Source organism: Marmota flaviventris, chromosome 11, assembly GCF_047511675.1.
Source record: "Marmota flaviventris isolate mMarFla1 chromosome 11, mMarFla1.hap1, whole genome shotgun sequence".
NCBI classification, from domain to species: Eukaryota; Metazoa; Chordata; class Mammalia; order Rodentia; family Sciuridae; genus Marmota; species Marmota flaviventris.
Genome location: NC_092508.1, coordinates 6342558 through 6360749, shown reverse-complemented (window position 1 = coordinate 6360749; position 18192 = coordinate 6342558). Strand labels below are relative to the sequence as shown.

General features: G+C 47.2%; 1 protein-coding gene across 1 annotated transcript in view; it reads left to right on the top strand.

The window, feature by feature from the left end:
• Window positions 1–1960: 1960 nt before the first annotated feature.
• Sag (S-antigen visual arrestin) overlaps window positions 1961–18192 on the top strand; it is a 30820-nt gene continuing 14588 nt past the window's right edge. Inside the window, exons 1-8 of the mRNA XM_071619426.1 lie at window positions 1961–2026; window positions 6097–6157; window positions 8394–8438; window positions 9882–10075; window positions 12121–12180; window positions 15347–15423; window positions 17045–17180; window positions 17967–18051. Of these exons, the coding sequence (XP_071475527.1) occupies window positions 1961–2026; window positions 6097–6157; window positions 8394–8438; window positions 9882–10075; window positions 12121–12180; window positions 15347–15423; window positions 17045–17180; window positions 17967–18051 (724 nt within the window). The remainder of the gene's footprint in view (window positions 2027–6096; window positions 6158–8393; window positions 8439–9881; window positions 10076–12120; window positions 12181–15346; window positions 15424–17044; window positions 17181–17966; window positions 18052–18192) is intronic.

The following is an 18192-nucleotide window of genomic DNA, read 5'->3' as shown; positions in this document are numbered from 1 at the left end:
CTTGCTTCATTCCTGGACACCAGGTCACGTCTACTACATAGGTATGTGTTTTGGTTTGGATGTGAGGTGTCCCCAAAACCTTCTGTATTAATGCAGGAATGTTTAGAGGTGAATGATTGGACTTTGAGAGCTGGAACCTAATCACTCCATCCTAGTTTGGATGATCTGGGCAGTAACTATTGGCGGGGGGAGGTGTCATGCCCTGGAAGGGGACATCTTCCCTGTGGCCTCTAGCCGAGTCCTGGAGGTCGGGAGGGCTTCCCTGAGTAAGTGATTCCTGGTCAAAATCTGAAGGGTAAGAAAAGAAAAAAGTGCAGAGAAGAGAGAATTGTCTTGGGAAAAAAGGGCAGTGGGCTGGAGCAGTGCGGGGCAACCCTGTTGGACCAGGTGGAGGCTGGGGCTGCTCTAAGAACTTTGCCTGAGAGCAGTGGGACATCCTCAGTGGCAGGTGACAGGTCAGGGCTGGGAAGGCCCCTTGCTCCATGTGGAGAAGGCCTGAATGGTAGGAATGGATGTCATCAGATGGCATAGTCATTAAGGTCCCTGGAAGCCAAAGCGGCAGTGAGGACCCCCTGCAGGTGCTGGGCTGGGAAGATGTGGGCAGAGATGCAGGGGAAGACAAACTGGACCCCTGGTATAATCAACAGGACCCCGGCTGGAGGAGAGGGCCCTAGTCAGTGTGGCCAGCACGACACCAGGTTCACCTTGACCTTTCCCCTTGACCTTTCCGATTACATAATGCCTGCTGAGTTAATCATATTTGTCATTGCACTTGAAAATCTTGTCTTGATGATGCTGAGGAGCAAAGGGATAAGCAGTCTATTTTCAGAACCCAAAGAGGTTTAGGATAAAAAGTAGCTTTCAGTTTGCTGCTGTTCTTCCCCCATGTGAGCTGGACAGCGATGCAGCCGCAGGACCCCCTGTGAGGAGATGGGGCCTCAGCTAATGCTTAGAATTGCTGATGCTGCGGTTTGCCATCTCAACCTAATCCAATTTCCACTCTGCTCCTTAAATGGGATTTGGCTTTTAGACACTGAGACCTGGGTGCTGGGCATCCTCACCAGATCCCCTACAAATTCCCCACACACATCAGCCAGGGGCTGGCCTGTGACTTGCAGGGTCATCTGGTAGGACAGCACCAGCTGGCTCAAGCAGGGGCTGGCTGCCCATCGTCCCAGGACATAGGGACCCTCTCCTGACTCCTTCAGGCATCCCATCTTGTTGGTGATAAATCGCAAGGTATGTGACCACCACAACCCAAGCCTTCTCAGAACCCCTGGGCAGGCACAGGGAGAAGCAAGGAAGGGCATTTTTACCTAGATTGTCCCAGTGTGGTTTCCATAGGCTTTTGCTTGTGAAGGAGACTTGGAGAGCATTGAACTCCAGACCACTATGATGGCCTCTGGAACAGGTGGCAGACTGTGGGAAGGCAAGCCCTGCCTGCTAGCAACCACTGGGTGGGACTTTGGGGATTTTTTCATATGTCCTTGAAAACTGCTTTTATGAAGTGGTTCTGTGGTGGATTTCAAGAACCTTTTCTATTTATTTGCTATAAGACACAGTCATGATAGAATTTTAGATTCAACCTGGCTAAGTGTAACGACACCAAAGATCAATCGGAAAAGCAAAACTTTCTCACTGGAATCTAGCTGCACTTCCTAGTAAGCTACCAAGAAATGTTTAAGGCTTACCAAGAAAAGTAAAACCCACTTAAAACACACACACACACACACACACACATGCATCCTGCAATGAAATATAAACTAAGCAAAGACCTTATTTTGCCAGGCCTAGGTGTGGGAGCAGGTAGAGGAAATGTCCAGTGGATATGAGCATCTCATGAGTAGGTTGTTCAATCAGGATGTTCCTGAGTGTCTGGTCAGGAGTGTTTTACCTTTTCCCAGCCCTCCAGCACCTGACGCACAGCCCAAGGTGGAAGGAGTTGCCAGCAATATACAACATGGCAGCCAGTGCTAAGACCAGTAAGTCCCATGTCATCTTCAAGAAGGTCTCCCGGGATAAATCGGTAAGTGGCACAGAAGTGAGTGACTTCATGGAAATTACTGTAAAGTAATAATAAATGGAGATTTTCTGAGTGTAGATACGATCAACAGCAAAACTCTGTGCGGTGCGGGGAAGCTCCATGGCTATTTTCCATCTCTGTCCAGGATGGTCAGTCGAGGGGACTCACAGGAAGGAGTGAAGTGCAGAAACACAGCTTCTCTCCAGCCTCACTGGGACTTCAGGCCTGCCACCTCCGTGTTCTAATCTCACTCTCCACAGCATCACCCCAACTTCACTGCTTTTCCTGGCCATCCTTGAACCCATGACTTACCATCTCAAACACTGTTTAGTCGATACCTGTGACTCCCATGGCCCGTGATCAGTCATGTCACCTGCCTGGGAGAGTCCAGACTGTGGATGAATGTGAAGTGTTCCTTATTTGCATCTGTTCCACAACCACGAATCACTTCCCAGCTGGATCTTAAGAGCCACTGATGTGGAAAAGGCCCCTTTTGCTCCCATTCCACCATTCTCCACTGTGGCTGACAGCCACCAATAACCTGGCCTACTTAGCAGAGATGATGCCCTTCAGGGATCCATTGGATGGTCTAGGTGTTCCCATGAACTTCCTGTCATGGGGACCTGATGGAGGGCCCCGACCCAGCCTCTGAATGGGCTCCTTCTGGGTCAGCAGCCTAACTCAGCAATGTTCAATGCAAGTAATATATGTAATTATAATACTCTAGTAGCCACATTAAAAAATTAAGAGGAACTGGGTGTGGTGGTACATGCCTGTAATCCCAGCAGCTTGGGAGGCTGAGGCAGGAGGATTGTGACCCTGTGTCAAAATAAAAAATAAAATAAAAAGGACTGGGGATGTGGCTCAGTGGTTAAGCACCCATGGGTTCAATTTTGTGGTACCAAAAAAAAAGGAAGGAAAAGAAAAACCTAAGAAAAATTAAGAATTTAATACTTTTTTTGCAGGGGCGGGGGTGGTACCAGGGATTGAGCTCAGGAGCATTCAATCACTGAACCACATCTGCAGCCCTATTTTGTATTTTATTTAGAAACAGGATCTCACTGAGTTGCTTAGTGCCTCATTTTGCTCAGGCTAGCTTTGAACTCGTGATTCTCCTGCCTCAGCCTCCTGGGCTACTGGGATTACAGGCTTGTACCACTGCGCCCGGCTGAATTTAATACTTTTAATACTCTTCATTTCACCCAATATATCCAAAGAACTATCATTTCAACACATAAACAATATAAAATTACCAACAATGTATTTTATATTCTTTGCTAAGATGTTGAAATGTGTCATGTGTCTTACATTTGCAGCAAAGGTCAATTGCAATGGCTGTATCACAGATGACCAGAAGCCACCTGGATCTACTGGCTGCTGAACTGGACACTGTGAATCTAGCTCCTTCTATCTGATTTCTGCCACCCACACTGGGCTTGACAGAAACTCTTCAGTGCTTATTGTGCCCACAGCCTTGTCCTGCCTTCTCCTCTCCCAGTTCATTGCCTTCATTAAGTACTCAATTCTTAGGAGTGATCACTTGGGTGCCCTTCAAATTTTGATCCGCCAAACTCTTTCCCTGTTTGTGTCCATCTGTGATCTCAGCTTCTGGCAGGACAGGAAAGAAACCGCGTCTCTAGTTTTCCTTGTCATTTTCCCACTTTCCCCTCCTCATACTTACGTAAAATCCTTTGGATCAAGAAATATATTTTTCTATATTGGTAGCCACAGGGGGAAAAAAGAGAATTGTTAAATTAATATTGCACATGTTAGGATCATTTTATTGAGACCCAGGGGGCAAGTAGCAGTGACCTCAAAAGGAAGCACTGAAGGGAAGGGGAGGGACGAGAGCAGGTAGAGGAGTGGGGTGACATGATGTGAGACTGTAGCAATCTGCTGGGTGCCCACACTATGGTCATGTGCCTCTTCTTCCTGGGTAAAAATTGCCAATGGTCTTCAGGGTCTACCAGACCTCGTGAAGCAGTGGCTAGAGGCGGTCCCAGGGAATGAATCTTGATTATTCTGATCTAATTCTAACCATCTCATTCCTTGGCTCCTTGTTGGTTTAGAGTAGTCAGGTGACTGAGTTTCAACCAATGAAGATGAGAGGGGAGTCTGCTGAAGAGACCCTGGGAAAGATTTCCTGGCTCTTTTTAAGAGACTCCAAGAAGGGCTGGGGACCCAGCTCCCTCCCCTGTGCTCTCCAATCCTCCCTCCTCCCAGCCACAAACAGGCTTCCTCCCCGGCTGCCCTTGATCAATCACTCACTGTCCTGCCAATATGATCTCGGTCTAGGACACCCCCTGTAAGACAGGCTCATTCTCACAGAGTTGCGAGAATGAAACCAAAGAGCACCTTCAGGGTGGACACCTGATTTTTTTGGGGGGGTGGGTACTGGAAATTGAACCCATAGGGCTTCACCACCGAGTCACATCCCCAGCCCTTTTTATTTATTTATTTGTTTATTTTGAGAAAGGGTCTCACTAGGTTGTTCAGGGTGTGGCTGAGTTGCTGAGGCTGGCTTTGAACTTGTCCTCTTGCCTCAGCCTTCCCAGTTGTTGGGATTACAGGCATGCACTACTGGGCTAGACTCTTTATAGAGTCTTTAGGCTCAGATCTTTTTTTTGAGTTGTAGTTGGACACAATACCTTTATTCAACTTATTTATTTATTTATTTTTTATGTGGTGCTGAGGATCAAACCCAGGGCCTCCCAGGTGCTGGGTGAGCTCTCTACCGCTGAGCCTCAGCCCCAGCCCCAAGGCTCAGATCTCAACAGCCTTTTCTGGCATTACCCCCATTTGGTGGCCATTTACCACAGAGGAAGGCCTGGCAGTTCCAGAAGCAACCTCCCCTCTGGGCCTTGCAATGTTGGTCTATTTTGCCGAGATAGCCACACTCAGCATCACTATCACTGGGCGGTGCTGTCTGTCCTTCAGCGTCCCAGCAGGTAGAGCCTCCTCTGAAAGGAAGAGCTTCACTCTCTTCTTCCCTCCTCTCCCCTCCCCTCCCCCTACCTCTGCACTGGCACTTGGCCCAAACAGAAGGACAGGGACCTGGAGGGTCTTTATCTCCAGTGCCAGCAGCACAGGTAGGATTTCCATAACCAAGCATGTGGGAAGAGTGAAAGAAGAGCTCACCTCATTCATGGAGCTTAAAGTGCTTCACACTGGAGCTGGGGGGTTCCTACTGAATCTTCTCTGCAAACAATAGTGCTTTCAACATCAGTCATGCTAGTAACCTCAAAGGCATAGGGACCCACTTCTGATACACTGCAGAGGAAAAGTACAGCACAAGACTTAATGCCAAGGAAAATGATCTAGATGTTCTTGGAAGTGAAAATTTGCATTGGAGAGGCTCGGGGAGGGGGACGCGCGCTCACTCCCTGATGCGCTGGCATCGCTCACCAGCCCTCTGTGCATCAGAGGCTGAAGTAGGTCTGTTGAGGGAACACAGCCCCTGCTCTCACACAGATCTGTCAAAAAGACCTTGGCTGTCAGGGGCATGCGATGGGCAGGACCAGGGAAGAGACCGCGGCTGTCCTCTCCCACCCAGCTCCACCCCTTCCTTCCTCAGAGTGTGGGTTTAGGTTTCCCTGTCCAGAAGTTTTCCTAGTAGGATTTCAGGGACTCCTCTGGAGCTCCTACCTCTCTGCACAGTCCATAAATTCTTTGAACACAGAAGTGAGATGTTTCAGTCCACAGCTAGAAATAGAAGCCTTCCCATGCAAACAGGTGGCAGGAGACCCATTGACATAGGTATAACTTTCTACTAAAGTATGAATTGACAAGTTAACTGGTTGATATCAGACCTGGTTTTGATGGGGAAAAGGAGGTGAGGAAAGGAGTGGGAAGAATTCCCACCATCCAAAAGGGCAAGAAAAATGCTTGGAGCTGGTGCAGGAGACTGGATGGAGCACACCTTGCCTGAAACCCCGTTTTTGCCCACAGCCCAGCCAGTGGTGAAGAAGGCCTTGAGGAGCTGCAGAGCCAAGTGGCTCATCTTTTCAAGACTAATGAAAAGATTTGATGGTTGTCAATTTGCCATTTAGAATGTACACTTGTTCTTCTTGCAGGTGACCATCTACCTGGGAAAGAGAGACTATATAGACCATGTCAGTCAAGTAGAGCCTGTAGGTAAGTGGAAAGGTATTGTGTGTGTGTGTGTGTGTGTGTGTGTGTGTGTGTGTGGTGCTGGGGATTGGAACCCAGGGCCTTGTTCATGCAAGATAAGCACTCTACCAATTGAGCTATAACCCCAGCAAGTTGGAATAAAATTTAAAATTTGTTTTCCTTTATGTCATCAGATAACTTCCTGTTTTGTATTTTTAATAATCTAAGTAAAGAATTAATAATTAAAATATCAGGGAAGTGCCACTGGCTGACTGGAAACAATGTTTCCAGTGTGCAAGGAGATGAAGGGACTCATTTCTACAATATACAAGGAATGCTCAGAACTCAACAGTAAACAAAAAGCATCCAATTAAAAAATGAGCAGGAGATAGACATTTAAAAAACAAAGATATTGATAGTCAGCATTTGAAAACTCAGCATCATTAGTCATGGGGGAAATACAAATTAAAGCCACACTGAGATGTCATTACATGCCTATCAAAATGGCTAAGATGGCAACCCATACTTGAAATACCAGCAACTCAGGAGACTGAGACAGAAAGATCCAAGCTTGAGGCCAGCCTGGACAACTTAGTGAGATCCTATCTCAAAAATAAAATAAAAAGGGCTGAGGATATAGCTCAGAGGTAGAATGCAGAATGCTTTTGGGTTTTATCCCCAGTACCATAAAGAGGGGGGGGAATACCAAATGCTAATGAGGGCACAGAGAAACCTGATCGCTTCTAGAGGTTGGTGGTGGGAATGTAAAGTAGTCCAGCCTCTCTGGCAGCAGTTGGATAGTTTCTTTAAAAACCAAACATAAAGCTGAGCACGGTGGTACACACCTATAATCCAGTAGCTCAGGAGGCTGAGGCAAGAGGGTCTTGAGTTCAAAAGCCAGCCTCAGCAAGTTAGCAAGGCCCTAAGCAACTTAGTGGGAGCCTCTCTCTAAATGAAAAAAAAATTAAAAGGGCTGGTGATGTGGCTCAGTGGTTAAGCACGTCTGGGTTCCATCTCCAGTACCAAAAGAAAGCAAAATATAAAAAAATAAACATGTACTTCCCATCTGACCCAACGGTTGCATTCCTAAGCATTTATCCCACAGAAATGAAAACTTAGGGTGCTGGGATTGTGGCTCAGTGGTAGAGCACTCACCTAGCACGTGCAAGGCTCTGGGTTCGATCCTTAGCACCACATAACAATAAATAAAATAAAGGCATTGTGTCCAACTATAACTTAAAAAATATTTAAAAAAAAAAAGAAATGAAAACTTAGGTTCACATAAAATTTTTTAGGGCATGATTGTTCCTAGCAGGTTTTAAATCTCCAAACTGAAAGAACCAAAATCTCTCAGTAAATGAGGTTCAATAAAGTGAGATCCATTTGTGCCACAGAGTACACAGTAAAAAGAATGAGCTATTGAATAATGGTGGAATGAGTTAGACATCATTACCCTAAGTACATGTATAAGGCACAAATGGTGTGAAAATACTTTGTGTACAATCAGTGTTTTGAAAAATTGTGCTCTATATGTGTAATATGAAATGAATTGCATTCTGCCATCATGTATAACAAATCAGAATTTTTTAAAAAATGAGCTATTGATACCCTTGAAACTCAGAAGCCTTGAGGATGATTCGGTGAGTGGAAGAGGCCAGTCCCAAAGGACCACATGCTGTAGATTCCATTTATACAATGTTCTCAAGATGATAAAATTATAGTGAAGGTAGCTGCCAGGGGCTGAGGATGGTACGGGTAGGGGATGGTGGGACCACAAGGGTAGCCAAGGGGGTCTTTACGGTGATGGGACAGTTCTCCATTTGGACTCTGTGGTGGTTAGACAAAGCTCCGCAAGTGTTAACATAACATAGATCTATGTACACACCTGGTATCCTGGTGGGCTTCCTGCTACTGTGCTGTAATCATATAAGGTTTAACACCATTGGGGGATGTAGGATAAAGGATACTGGGCATCTCTCTGTGAATCTGTAATTATTTCAACATAAAAAGTTGAAAAAGAATCCAGGCACAGTAGTCATGCCTGTAATCCAGCAACTCACAAGGCTGAGACAGGAGGATTATAAGTCCAGGCCAGCCTGGGCAATTTAATGAGACCCTACCTCAACAAATAAAAAGGACTTGGGATGTAGCTCAGTGGTAGAGAACCCTGGGTTCAATCCCCAGTACCAAAAAAAAAAAAAAAAAGAAAGTATCTTCTGCTCTCCTGATCTAACCCTTGCTGTTCTCTCTCTTGGTCTAGATGGTGTGATATTGGTAGATCCGGAGCTTGTGAAGGGAAAGAAAGGTGAGCAGAGACCTTGTCCTCTGGGTTGTAAAGGTCAAGGCTCCCAGCTGGCTCTGGGAAAGAGGCATTTGTGTGGGGAAACCACGCCTGCTAGAGGCAGGAATAAAACCCAAAATTTATTTTTATGCGTTCTTGCAATGATTCTGAACCACAGTGTCACGGTGCCCTTGAGATTTCTGTAGTTGAGATGTGTGTGGCAAGCCATTTATTACTAATGACTGTTGCATAAACTGAATCAGAACAGATTCAGCTTATGCTGTGAGAAAGTCGCTGACTCAGTTCCATTCTAAATATGTGGTTGCTACTGGCAAACACAAGGCCTTATTGTAAACCTGGGATGTGCCCACAAGCATGACAGGTATGGGCCATTAGCAGCGATGGGGATATGGCAAGAATGGAGCAGAAAAATGTCCTGCTCTGCCATCTCTACCTTCCTGCCAGGTGGAGCCTTGCCAGCCCATGCCCTTGGCCACAGAAGGTTGCCTTATGTCAAGGAAAGCCACTGCCTGGCGACAGCAGGCATAAAACTAGGTCCTCTGGGCATTTTGCTTGATTACTAACTTTGAAGGTGGACTGGGCAGGTGGTCAGTAGATTCTCTGAGCCAGCAACTAGGGCAGTTGCCCTTATTGCTGACACAGACGAATCCTTAAGCAACAGCTTCTGAGGGCCTAGATGGGCCACTTCTGTTATGCCTTACACTCAACAACTGTGGGCTTTGTGTCTTTTTCAAAAAATGCCTCCTGAACTTCCACATGATTCTTTTGGTCCACTGGGATCACAACTTTAATCAAATGGAATTTTCTAAAGGGGTGATTTAGAGAATGCTTTATAAGTTTCAGAGCGATGTGCAAAGAAGGCTCTAACTGGAGACTTTTGAGGTTGGTTTCATCTTCCTGCTTGGCCAAAGGCCCCTCCGGCCCCTCCGGTCCCTCCCTCAGCCCTGTCTGGTGGCAGCTCACATCCTTTCACTTTCCCTCTGCCTTTTACCTTCACCCTTAACTCTGTCCAGCATCCTGAACCTCCAGGCCCAAGCAAGTAGCACTGTCTTAAAGTTCCCCAAGTAGCCTGAGCTGGCGGGCACAGTGGCGAGGGGTGGGATGGAGAGACAGCGGGCTCAGGTGGACAGTGCCAGGTCCTTGGTCCACAGATATCTACCATCCTGGCAAAATAATGGGGTTGCCAGAGAGATGTTTCCCAATCCTCTGACAGTCCCCTTAGGGTCATGAAATTTAACTCCCAGGAAGGTACTGATTCTCTCCAAATATGTGCACCAGCTGGGAAGTACATTTTTCTCAGATCCATTCCTTTCCAGACATGAAAGTCTGGGGCCAATGGTGTGGTGTGGTCACCCTGCTGCCCACTTATCCCAGTAAGGATGGCATCAGGCTGTTGGGGGCACGTCCAATGAACCAAGCTCATCCCTATCTGTCTCTTCTTCCTAGTGTTTGTCTCTCTGACCTGCGCCTTCCGCTATGGCCAGGATGACATCGATGTGATAGGCCTGACCTTCCGCAGGGACCTGTACTTCTCTCGGGTCCAGGTGTACCCTCCAGTGGGGGCTGCAAGTGCCCCTACGCAGCTGCAGGAGAGCCTGCTCAAGAAGCTGGGGGGCAACACTTACCCCTTCCTGCTCACGGTGAGTGCTCCTGACCCCTGGCTGGCCGCCTTTATCTATGGCTCCTCATAATGGGAATGAGCAACAGGAAGGGAACAAAAGAAGGGCTTTGTGTCTTCAGGCCTGTAAATTGCACCCTTGAAAGAAATTCTAGATTGCATGGTCTTTGATAGTCTTTTTTTTTTTTTTTCCCAAATCCTTGAAAATAGCCTCCTGCCTTTGAAGGCACCATTTCAACCTGCCCTTTAGATATTTCCTTTGTCTGACTGCCCAATTAGATGAGTTCATGCTTTTGCTCCGCTTATTCAGCTATAACAACAAATCTGCAGAAGTTTCCCTGGGCTGGCCTGGGGTGTTCTTTGCAGGAAAGTTTCCCAAAGGACAGGTGAGCCTAGTGGAATAAGAAACCATCTTTAGCCTTGCCCATAGCTTGGTGGCTTATGTAACTTTAACCTGTCACCTCTCTTGAGGCCCATATCTCACCAGTGACCCTGCCTCTCAGGGTGCCAGTGCCCGGCAATGCAGGCAGTGTGGATGGGAGCTCTGTGAGGGAAAGCTTCTGCCAACCTTCTTCCTTGATGCTTGTCTGTTGTGATCATAGTCTCCTCCAGAGTGATATGGCTCAGCCTGATATGGCCCTGCCTCAAGCTCCAGTGTGGACAGCCTCGAGCCACTCTCAGAAAGAAGCCAGACACGGAAGCTTCTTTCATGTTATCATGTGGTTCCATTTACGTGAGGCAACAGGAATAGTCATTTAGACAGAAAATAGGAGAATGGCCCTGGAGGTGGAGGGGGGGGACCAGGGGAGGGGAGAAATGGGCAATTAGTGTCCAGTGAGTAAGGAGCTTCTGGTTGAGATGATGAGAAAGTTCTAGAGAAGGATGGTGGTTGTTATGTGAATGTGTTTAATGCCAGTGAACTGTTACTTTTTTTTTTTAGTTGTAGTTGGAAACAATACCTTTATTTATTTATCATGTGGTGCTGAGGATCGAACCCAGGGCCTTGCACATGCTAGGCGAGTGCTCTACTGCTGAGCCACAACCCCAGCCCAAACTGTTCATTTAAAATCGTTAAAATGGTAACTTTTATATTCTTCTATTTAACCACAATTGTTTTACAAAATCTCTATTAAGCCAGGCATAATGGCACACACCTGTAATCCCAGTGGCTTCAGAGGCTGAGACAGGAGGATCCTGAGTTCAAAGCCAGCCTTAGCAAAGGCGAGGTGCTAAGCAACTCAGAGAGACCCTGTCTCTAAATAAAATACAAAATAGGGCTGAGGATGTGGCTCAGTGGTCAAGTGCCTCTGAGTTCAATCCTTAGTACAAAAAAAAAAAAGTGATTTCAGATTGATACTTCCCTTTCTTACAATGCAACATATGGAATTAATTGGCTCAAATGGTGTTGAAATGTACAAAGAAGAATATTTATTGCAGCATTGTTTATAATGGCAAAAAAGTAAACACCATTTTCCAGGCGCAGTGGTGCATGCTTATAACCCCAGCAGCTCGGGAGGCTGAGGCAGAAGGATCTGGAGTTCAAAGCCAGCCTCAGCAACAAGGAGGCACTAAGCAACTCAATGAGACCTAGTCTCTAAATAAAATACAAAATAGTGATCAGGATGTGGCTCAGTGGTCAGTGTCCCTGAGTTCAATCCCTGGTACCCCCAAACAAAACAGTAGAGACCATTTAGGTATCCAGTGAAGTGGGTTGGCTGCATTAAGTGCACGTTATAGAAACTCTAAAATGGTGGTGCCAGACAGGGTTTCACCACACGGGAATGGTCTGAAAGCTTTCTGATTCCGGGGGTGGTAACGAAGTGAGGGAGCAGAAGCGTGTTCAACATTGCGCCATTTCCACGAACACTTACACCTGAGCACACACTTGCGCATGTGTCTGCCCCAGAGCTTCTGGATCGACTCTAACCTGGATGCCAGGTGTGTGGTGGAACAGGCTCTCTTATTTCTTGCTCATCTTCTTCCTTTTCCCACTTCATGTGATGATTCTGTGTCACACCTTAAATACCCCCTTGGAAAGAAGTGATTTTTTTGTTTGTTTCTTTCCAGTTTCCTGACTCTTTGCCCTGCTCAGTGATGTTGCAGCCAGCTCCACAAGATGCAGGGAAGGTGAGTTAACCAAAACACGCCGTGGGTCCTTCCTTCCCTCAATGCACTGTGTGTGTGTGTGTGTGTGCGCACGCGTGCATGCCCACCTGCGCTTGGATATTTAAACAGTGGAAGTTTGTGTGCTGGACACCCAGAATCAAGGGGTACCCAGGGCCATGCTCCCTCTGAAGCCTGTTGAGGAACCCTTCCCTGTCTCCTCCCAGCTCTGTGGCTAGCTGGCCTTCCCTGGCTGCTGATCATCACTACAGTCCTTGCCTCCATGTGACATTCTCTCTTTGCATCCTTTTCTCTCTGAGTCCCTTCAATAGGCTTTTAAATGTAGCTTTTTATCATGGAAAATTTCAAACATACTCCAAAGAAGAGAGGCCAGGATAAGACCCCTGTGAACCTGTCACTCTCCTCAGCAACTGTTAGCCAGGGACATCCTGGTGAACAGGAGACCTGGCCCTCCTGGGCTCACTTGTTAATGCAGAGTAACAGACAACAGTACCCACAGGGCACATCAAGGCCACAGGCACTGTGGGAGCCCCATGCTGGTGAAAGGCGAGGGAGGATGCCATGGGAGGTTTGTTCAGCAGGCTTAGGCAGGTCCTCTGGTAAGGTAAGGAGCAAGCCACACTCCCAGGCAGAGGGGCACCACGTGCTAAGTGAGAAGGGCTGGAGCCGGGAAGAAAGCCAAGATCAGAATGGAAAAAAAAGTGTGGCCAGATGTCCTCAAAGGGCCTGGTGGACGATCTAGGGACTTGGGACGGCAGGCTCTGGACGGCAGGTCTGGCTTAGGTTTCCAAAGTGTCACTGTGGCTACTACGTTGAGAATGAGGCTGGGCTTGGCATGTGTCATGAAGAGAAAAAGAAGCAAAGCCGGGGGGTGATGGGGGTGACCAGGGATTACAGGCACAGAGGAGGGGCAAGGACCCCTGGATGCTGAGTTCTCGGTGTCCTAAGATGTGACAGTGACTGCAGGTCTGTACCTGCACAGTGGAGGAGGACACGCTGGACAGTGTTTATCAATATGGGATCCTTATGGTTGATGGTTCCAAAATGGAATCCAGTTTTAAAGAATGGATGGAACAGAACAGAGGAGAATGGAGGGAGGGGAAATCCCAGTGCATCACACAGCAAGACTGAATTATCACATACTAAGAGTTACAAGTCTTGCTTCTGAAACATCTATATGCCGTGGCCCAGGAAAATGAGGGGTGAGGATGGCTGAGATTGGGGATGACAAGCCCACTCAAGAAGAGGGGGACCAAGAACTGAAGTCCAGTCTAGTCAGATCTTATGGTGCTCTTTTGAGAGACCTAAAATTCAGATTCTTGGGCAACCTTTCTGGGTCTCTGTACAGGCTACATCAGGCCCTGCCTATATTCTCTGTTCTATGAGATGAAAGAGTGTCAGTGGGTGGGGAGAGCTGCAGGCAAGATGCTGCATTGTACAGAGCCTGGAGATCTGCCTGCAGGCTCCAGGGAGGTCTGGGACACGTAGGAGATTGTCAAATGAAGAAATAAATAGATGTAATATATATATGCATTGCATGAATGATAAGTTACATGTTATGACCTTAAAATATTATGCAATATAGGGCTGGGGATATCAGTTGATAGAGTGCTTGCCTTGCATGCACAAGGCCCTGGGTTCAATCCCCAGCACCACCCACACACACACAAAAATTATGCAATATATTATAGAATATTCTATTATGCTATATAACATTAACATATAACATGTAACATTAATTATATTGATAATATAATAATATACTATTAATATATGATACATTATTATATTAAATGATATATTAATAATCATTAATATAAAGACGTGTAATATATAAGTTATATAATTATTATGTTATTATTCATATATATATATATATATAGAGAGAGAGAGAGAGAGAGTTTTTGCTGGAAGAAGCATGTAGATGGGAGAGGCTGTAGAGGTGCATGCTCTGTTTGTGCAATAGCACAGAGTGGGGCTGTGAGGCAGGGACAGGGTGGCTTCACGATGCCTGGTGTGGCTTGCAGTGATATGTATGTATTTTTAACCTGGAGTTTACAGTGGCCCTGAATGCACCCTGGCAGGACCTGTAAGTCTGAGGCTTGACACAGCAGGTGTCAAATGCCTTTGCTGACACCCACCCCCTCCCCTGGCAGCTGGGGAAGCCTGCAGAGCCAGCTGTGGGTGGGAGCCCAGTGCAGAGGGAGGGTTGGAGCAGGGGCTGAAGGAATCACACCTGGGGCTGAGCACTGAAGGTCACTGGCAGATGCATTTGTCTGACCCACAAATTCTTAAAAGTTTTTTGTATTTAAAAATGAGGTTTTACACCAAATTCCATTTCTACTTTCTGTTTAAAATTTTGAGGTATAGGAAAAGGGACCTGGGCACAGTGGCACACACCTGTAATCCCAGCGACTGGGAGGGCTGAGGCAGGAGGAATGCAAGTTCAAAGCCAGCCTCAGCAACTTCATGAGAACCTTTCTTAAAAAGGGGTTGCAGAGCTGGGAATGTGGCTCAGTGGTTAAGTGCCCCTGGGTTCAATCCCTGGTGCCAAAGGAAAAAAACATTTTAGTTGTAGATGGATGCAAAATGTTTATTCTATTTATTTATTTTCATGTGGTGCTGAGGATCAAACCCAGTACCTCACACATGCTAGGCAAGTGCTCCACCACTGAGCCACAACCCAGCCCCAAGAAGAAAATTTTGATGAGCTGTTGACATCATGGGCCATTACTGGCTGGCCAACTGGGGTCAGGGTGTTCTCACCTCAGCAGGGCATTCACAGATCTCACCCCCAGCCCCTGTGATCACCTACATCTGTCCCCTGCTATAAGGATCAGGAAGTCATAACACAACACAGCGTCACATGGAAAAGGACAGCTACGAGTGCAGGGACCTGCCAGGCCTTGTGCGATAGTCTCCACACCACCAGAGGGCCTCATCGGGCGGCCCACTTCCCGTCCACTGGGGACTCACTCCTCATGCTAATGTCAGGGTTTTATTATAAGTACACCTCTAAATTGAATCTTCATAGGGCAACACTAAAAGGGATGTGGCTAAGACAAACAGTTATGGCCACAACCTGTACCTGTGGGAGGTGGGACCCTGCATCCCAGCTCTTAGGAGGGAGGGTGCTGGCAGCTGCCCTGTCTCCTCTTGTCTCCAACAGAGCTGTGGGGTCGACTTTGAGGTCAAAGCATTTGCCACAGAGAGCCCAGATGGTGAAGAGGACAAAGTCTCAAAGAAGTAAGAGCCTATTTGGAATAGGTGAGGAGTGGGGGGGGTGGCCATAGTACAGCACCCATTTTATCTCTATGTGACAGAACTGTTCCCCTGGGGCTGTGTGGCAGGGGTGATGGCGCCTCCCCAGCTCTGGGCAGCTGAGGATGGAACTATCTACCATCTACCTGTGGGCATTGGTGGGTGGTCATCTCAGGGGACAAAGGGAAGAAAGTGACAGTAGCGCACAACATCAAGTGCCACAGAAGCACCTATGAGCTCTCAGATCCTTCTTTTGTTTTCTTCTCCCCCAGAGTCCCCCACCTGGATATTGAACCTGGGTCCCTGACCTATATCCCTAGCCCTTTCCATTTTTTTTACTTTGAGACCTATCTCCTTAAGTTGCCCAAGATGGCCTCAAATTTGAGATCCTTCTGCCTTAGCCTCTCAAGTCTCTGGGATTACAGGCATGCACCACTGTACCCAGCTCTCCTTTTTTATTTCTATTTATTTATTTATTTACTTATTTTGGTACTGGGGAATGAATCCAGGGGCACATTACCTCTATGCTAGATCTCCAGCTCTTTTTATTTTTGAGACAGAGTTTTGTTAAGTTGCTTAGGGCCTCACTATGTTGCTGAGGCTGGCCTTAAATTTATAATCCTCCTCAGCCTCCCAGTTGCCAGGATTACAGTACCACTATGCCCAACATTCTTCCTCCTTAAACAAATTTTTTATGGTGTTAAAATACACATAATATGACATTTGTCATTTAACCACTTCTCAGTATACAACTCAGTAGCATTAACTCCATTCCCAATGTTGTGTAATCATCACCAACATCTATACCCAGAAGTAAAAATTTCATCCCATCACCCCAAACAGAGCTCTATAACCAATAAGCAGTAACCTCTATTCCTCCCACCCTCCAAAACTCAAGATCATTTTTCTTTTCTTTGAAAGAATTTCTTTTTTATTTGTAGATGGACTAATACCTTTATTTTATTTGTTTATTTTTTTATGTGGTGCTAAGGATCAAACCCAGCACCTGACACATAGTAGGCGAGCATTGAGCTACAACCCCAGCACCCCCATGCTCATTTTTCTAAGGAGTTGAACCCAAGGATGCTTAACCACTGAGCTATATCCCTATCCCTTTTTAGTTTTTGAGACAGGATTTCACTAAGTTGCTGGAGCTAGCCTCAAACTTGTGGTCCTCTTGCCTCAGCCTCCTGGGCTATTGGGATTATAAGCATGTGCCATTTCACCCAGCTGGCTCACTTTTCTTGATATACCTAGCCAGACTTCTCACTGAGCCCTTCCCATTTCCCCACATACTCATGGTACGCATCTCTTGGTGTTTACAACAGTTACTAGCTGCAATTTGTTACTGCTCTGGGGCCTGGCCACACGAGGCCCCTGACACCATCACACAGCCTCGCCTAACCAGAGCCTGACAGCATGAAAGAGACCTACAGAGACATTTCTGGCCCTGACACCCAGCCTGTGGAGTGGGAAAGTCCCCAGGGCTGTCCCAGGCACAGGCCTGTCCCATCCCACCTCTGTCAGGACTCTGGGGAGGGGAGAGGAGAGGCCGAGCTGAAGTGGCTGATCTAATCCCAGGGATCCTCCGGCCTTTTCTCCACAGGAGCTCTGTGCGATTGCTCATCCGCAAAGTCCAGCACGCGCCATCTGAGATGGGGCCACAGCCCCAGGCCGAGGCCTCCTGGCAGTTCTTCATGTCTGACAAGCCATTGCACCTTGCAGTCTCCCTCAGCAAAGAGGTAACCCGCGTCCCTCTAGGGTAGTGTCCTGGGGCCCCAGCTATGTGGGTGCCTTGCAAGCCATTCTGCCTCAGGAGTCGTGGAAGGCCAGGGACTGTAAATGGCTCTTTCCATAACTGAGCCTCAGAACAGGGCTAACCAGCGGCACTGCCCTCTCTGGGCCCCACAGACTGGGGAGCCCTTTTTCTCACTGGCCTTTCTCTGCTCAACTCTCTAATGTCATGTCATAGGTGTGCCACCCTAAATTATTTACTCCCAGGAAAGTTAGCCACACAGGGCGGCTGTGTGCGATACCATCCCTCAGGTGTGTCATGGTGGAAAAGGTGAAGCCCTGCTGGCTAAGGCTCTCTCTGATCCTTCTGGGAGATGAGGCAGTTTCACTCATGTGTTGGCAAGAGCCCATGCAGAATGTGCACATGTGTGAGTGTACGTGTGCACACGTGCCCACTGGGGCTGGGTTCCACGTGATTGCTGGGGGAAGAGCTTCATCACCCAGTGTCCCCGTGGCTTCCTTTCACCTCACTCTTCCTGCTCCCAGAACCTCACAGTCCTACTCAGGACCTCCAGCTTCCTCTTATGTGACTCTCAGAGCCCCATTACCCTCCTCAGCCTCCTGTAGACAGGGCAGAACATGTTCCAGACCCTTCTCTGGAGGAAAGCATCATCTTCCTTAAAAGTAGGGAGTTCACCAAGCTTGTTCTAGTTAAAGGAATTGAACCTAGAATGACCTAATAAAGATGTCCCCACACTCAGTTCTCCTTTCTGACTTATCTCTAACTTTTTCAGATATATTTCCATGGGGAACCCATTCCTGTGACTGTGACAGTGACCAATAACACGGAGAAGACAGTGAAGAAGATTAAAGTCTTAGGTAGGACCTTCTTAAAACTAGAAGGCAAAACCTTTGAGAATTTCTCAGCCTTATCCTGTTTCACCAGGATCACTCTCTGGTCCAAGTAAAACCCTCTGGGTCTTGGGAACTACCTGCTTATCTTTGTTGGGCCATAGGCAA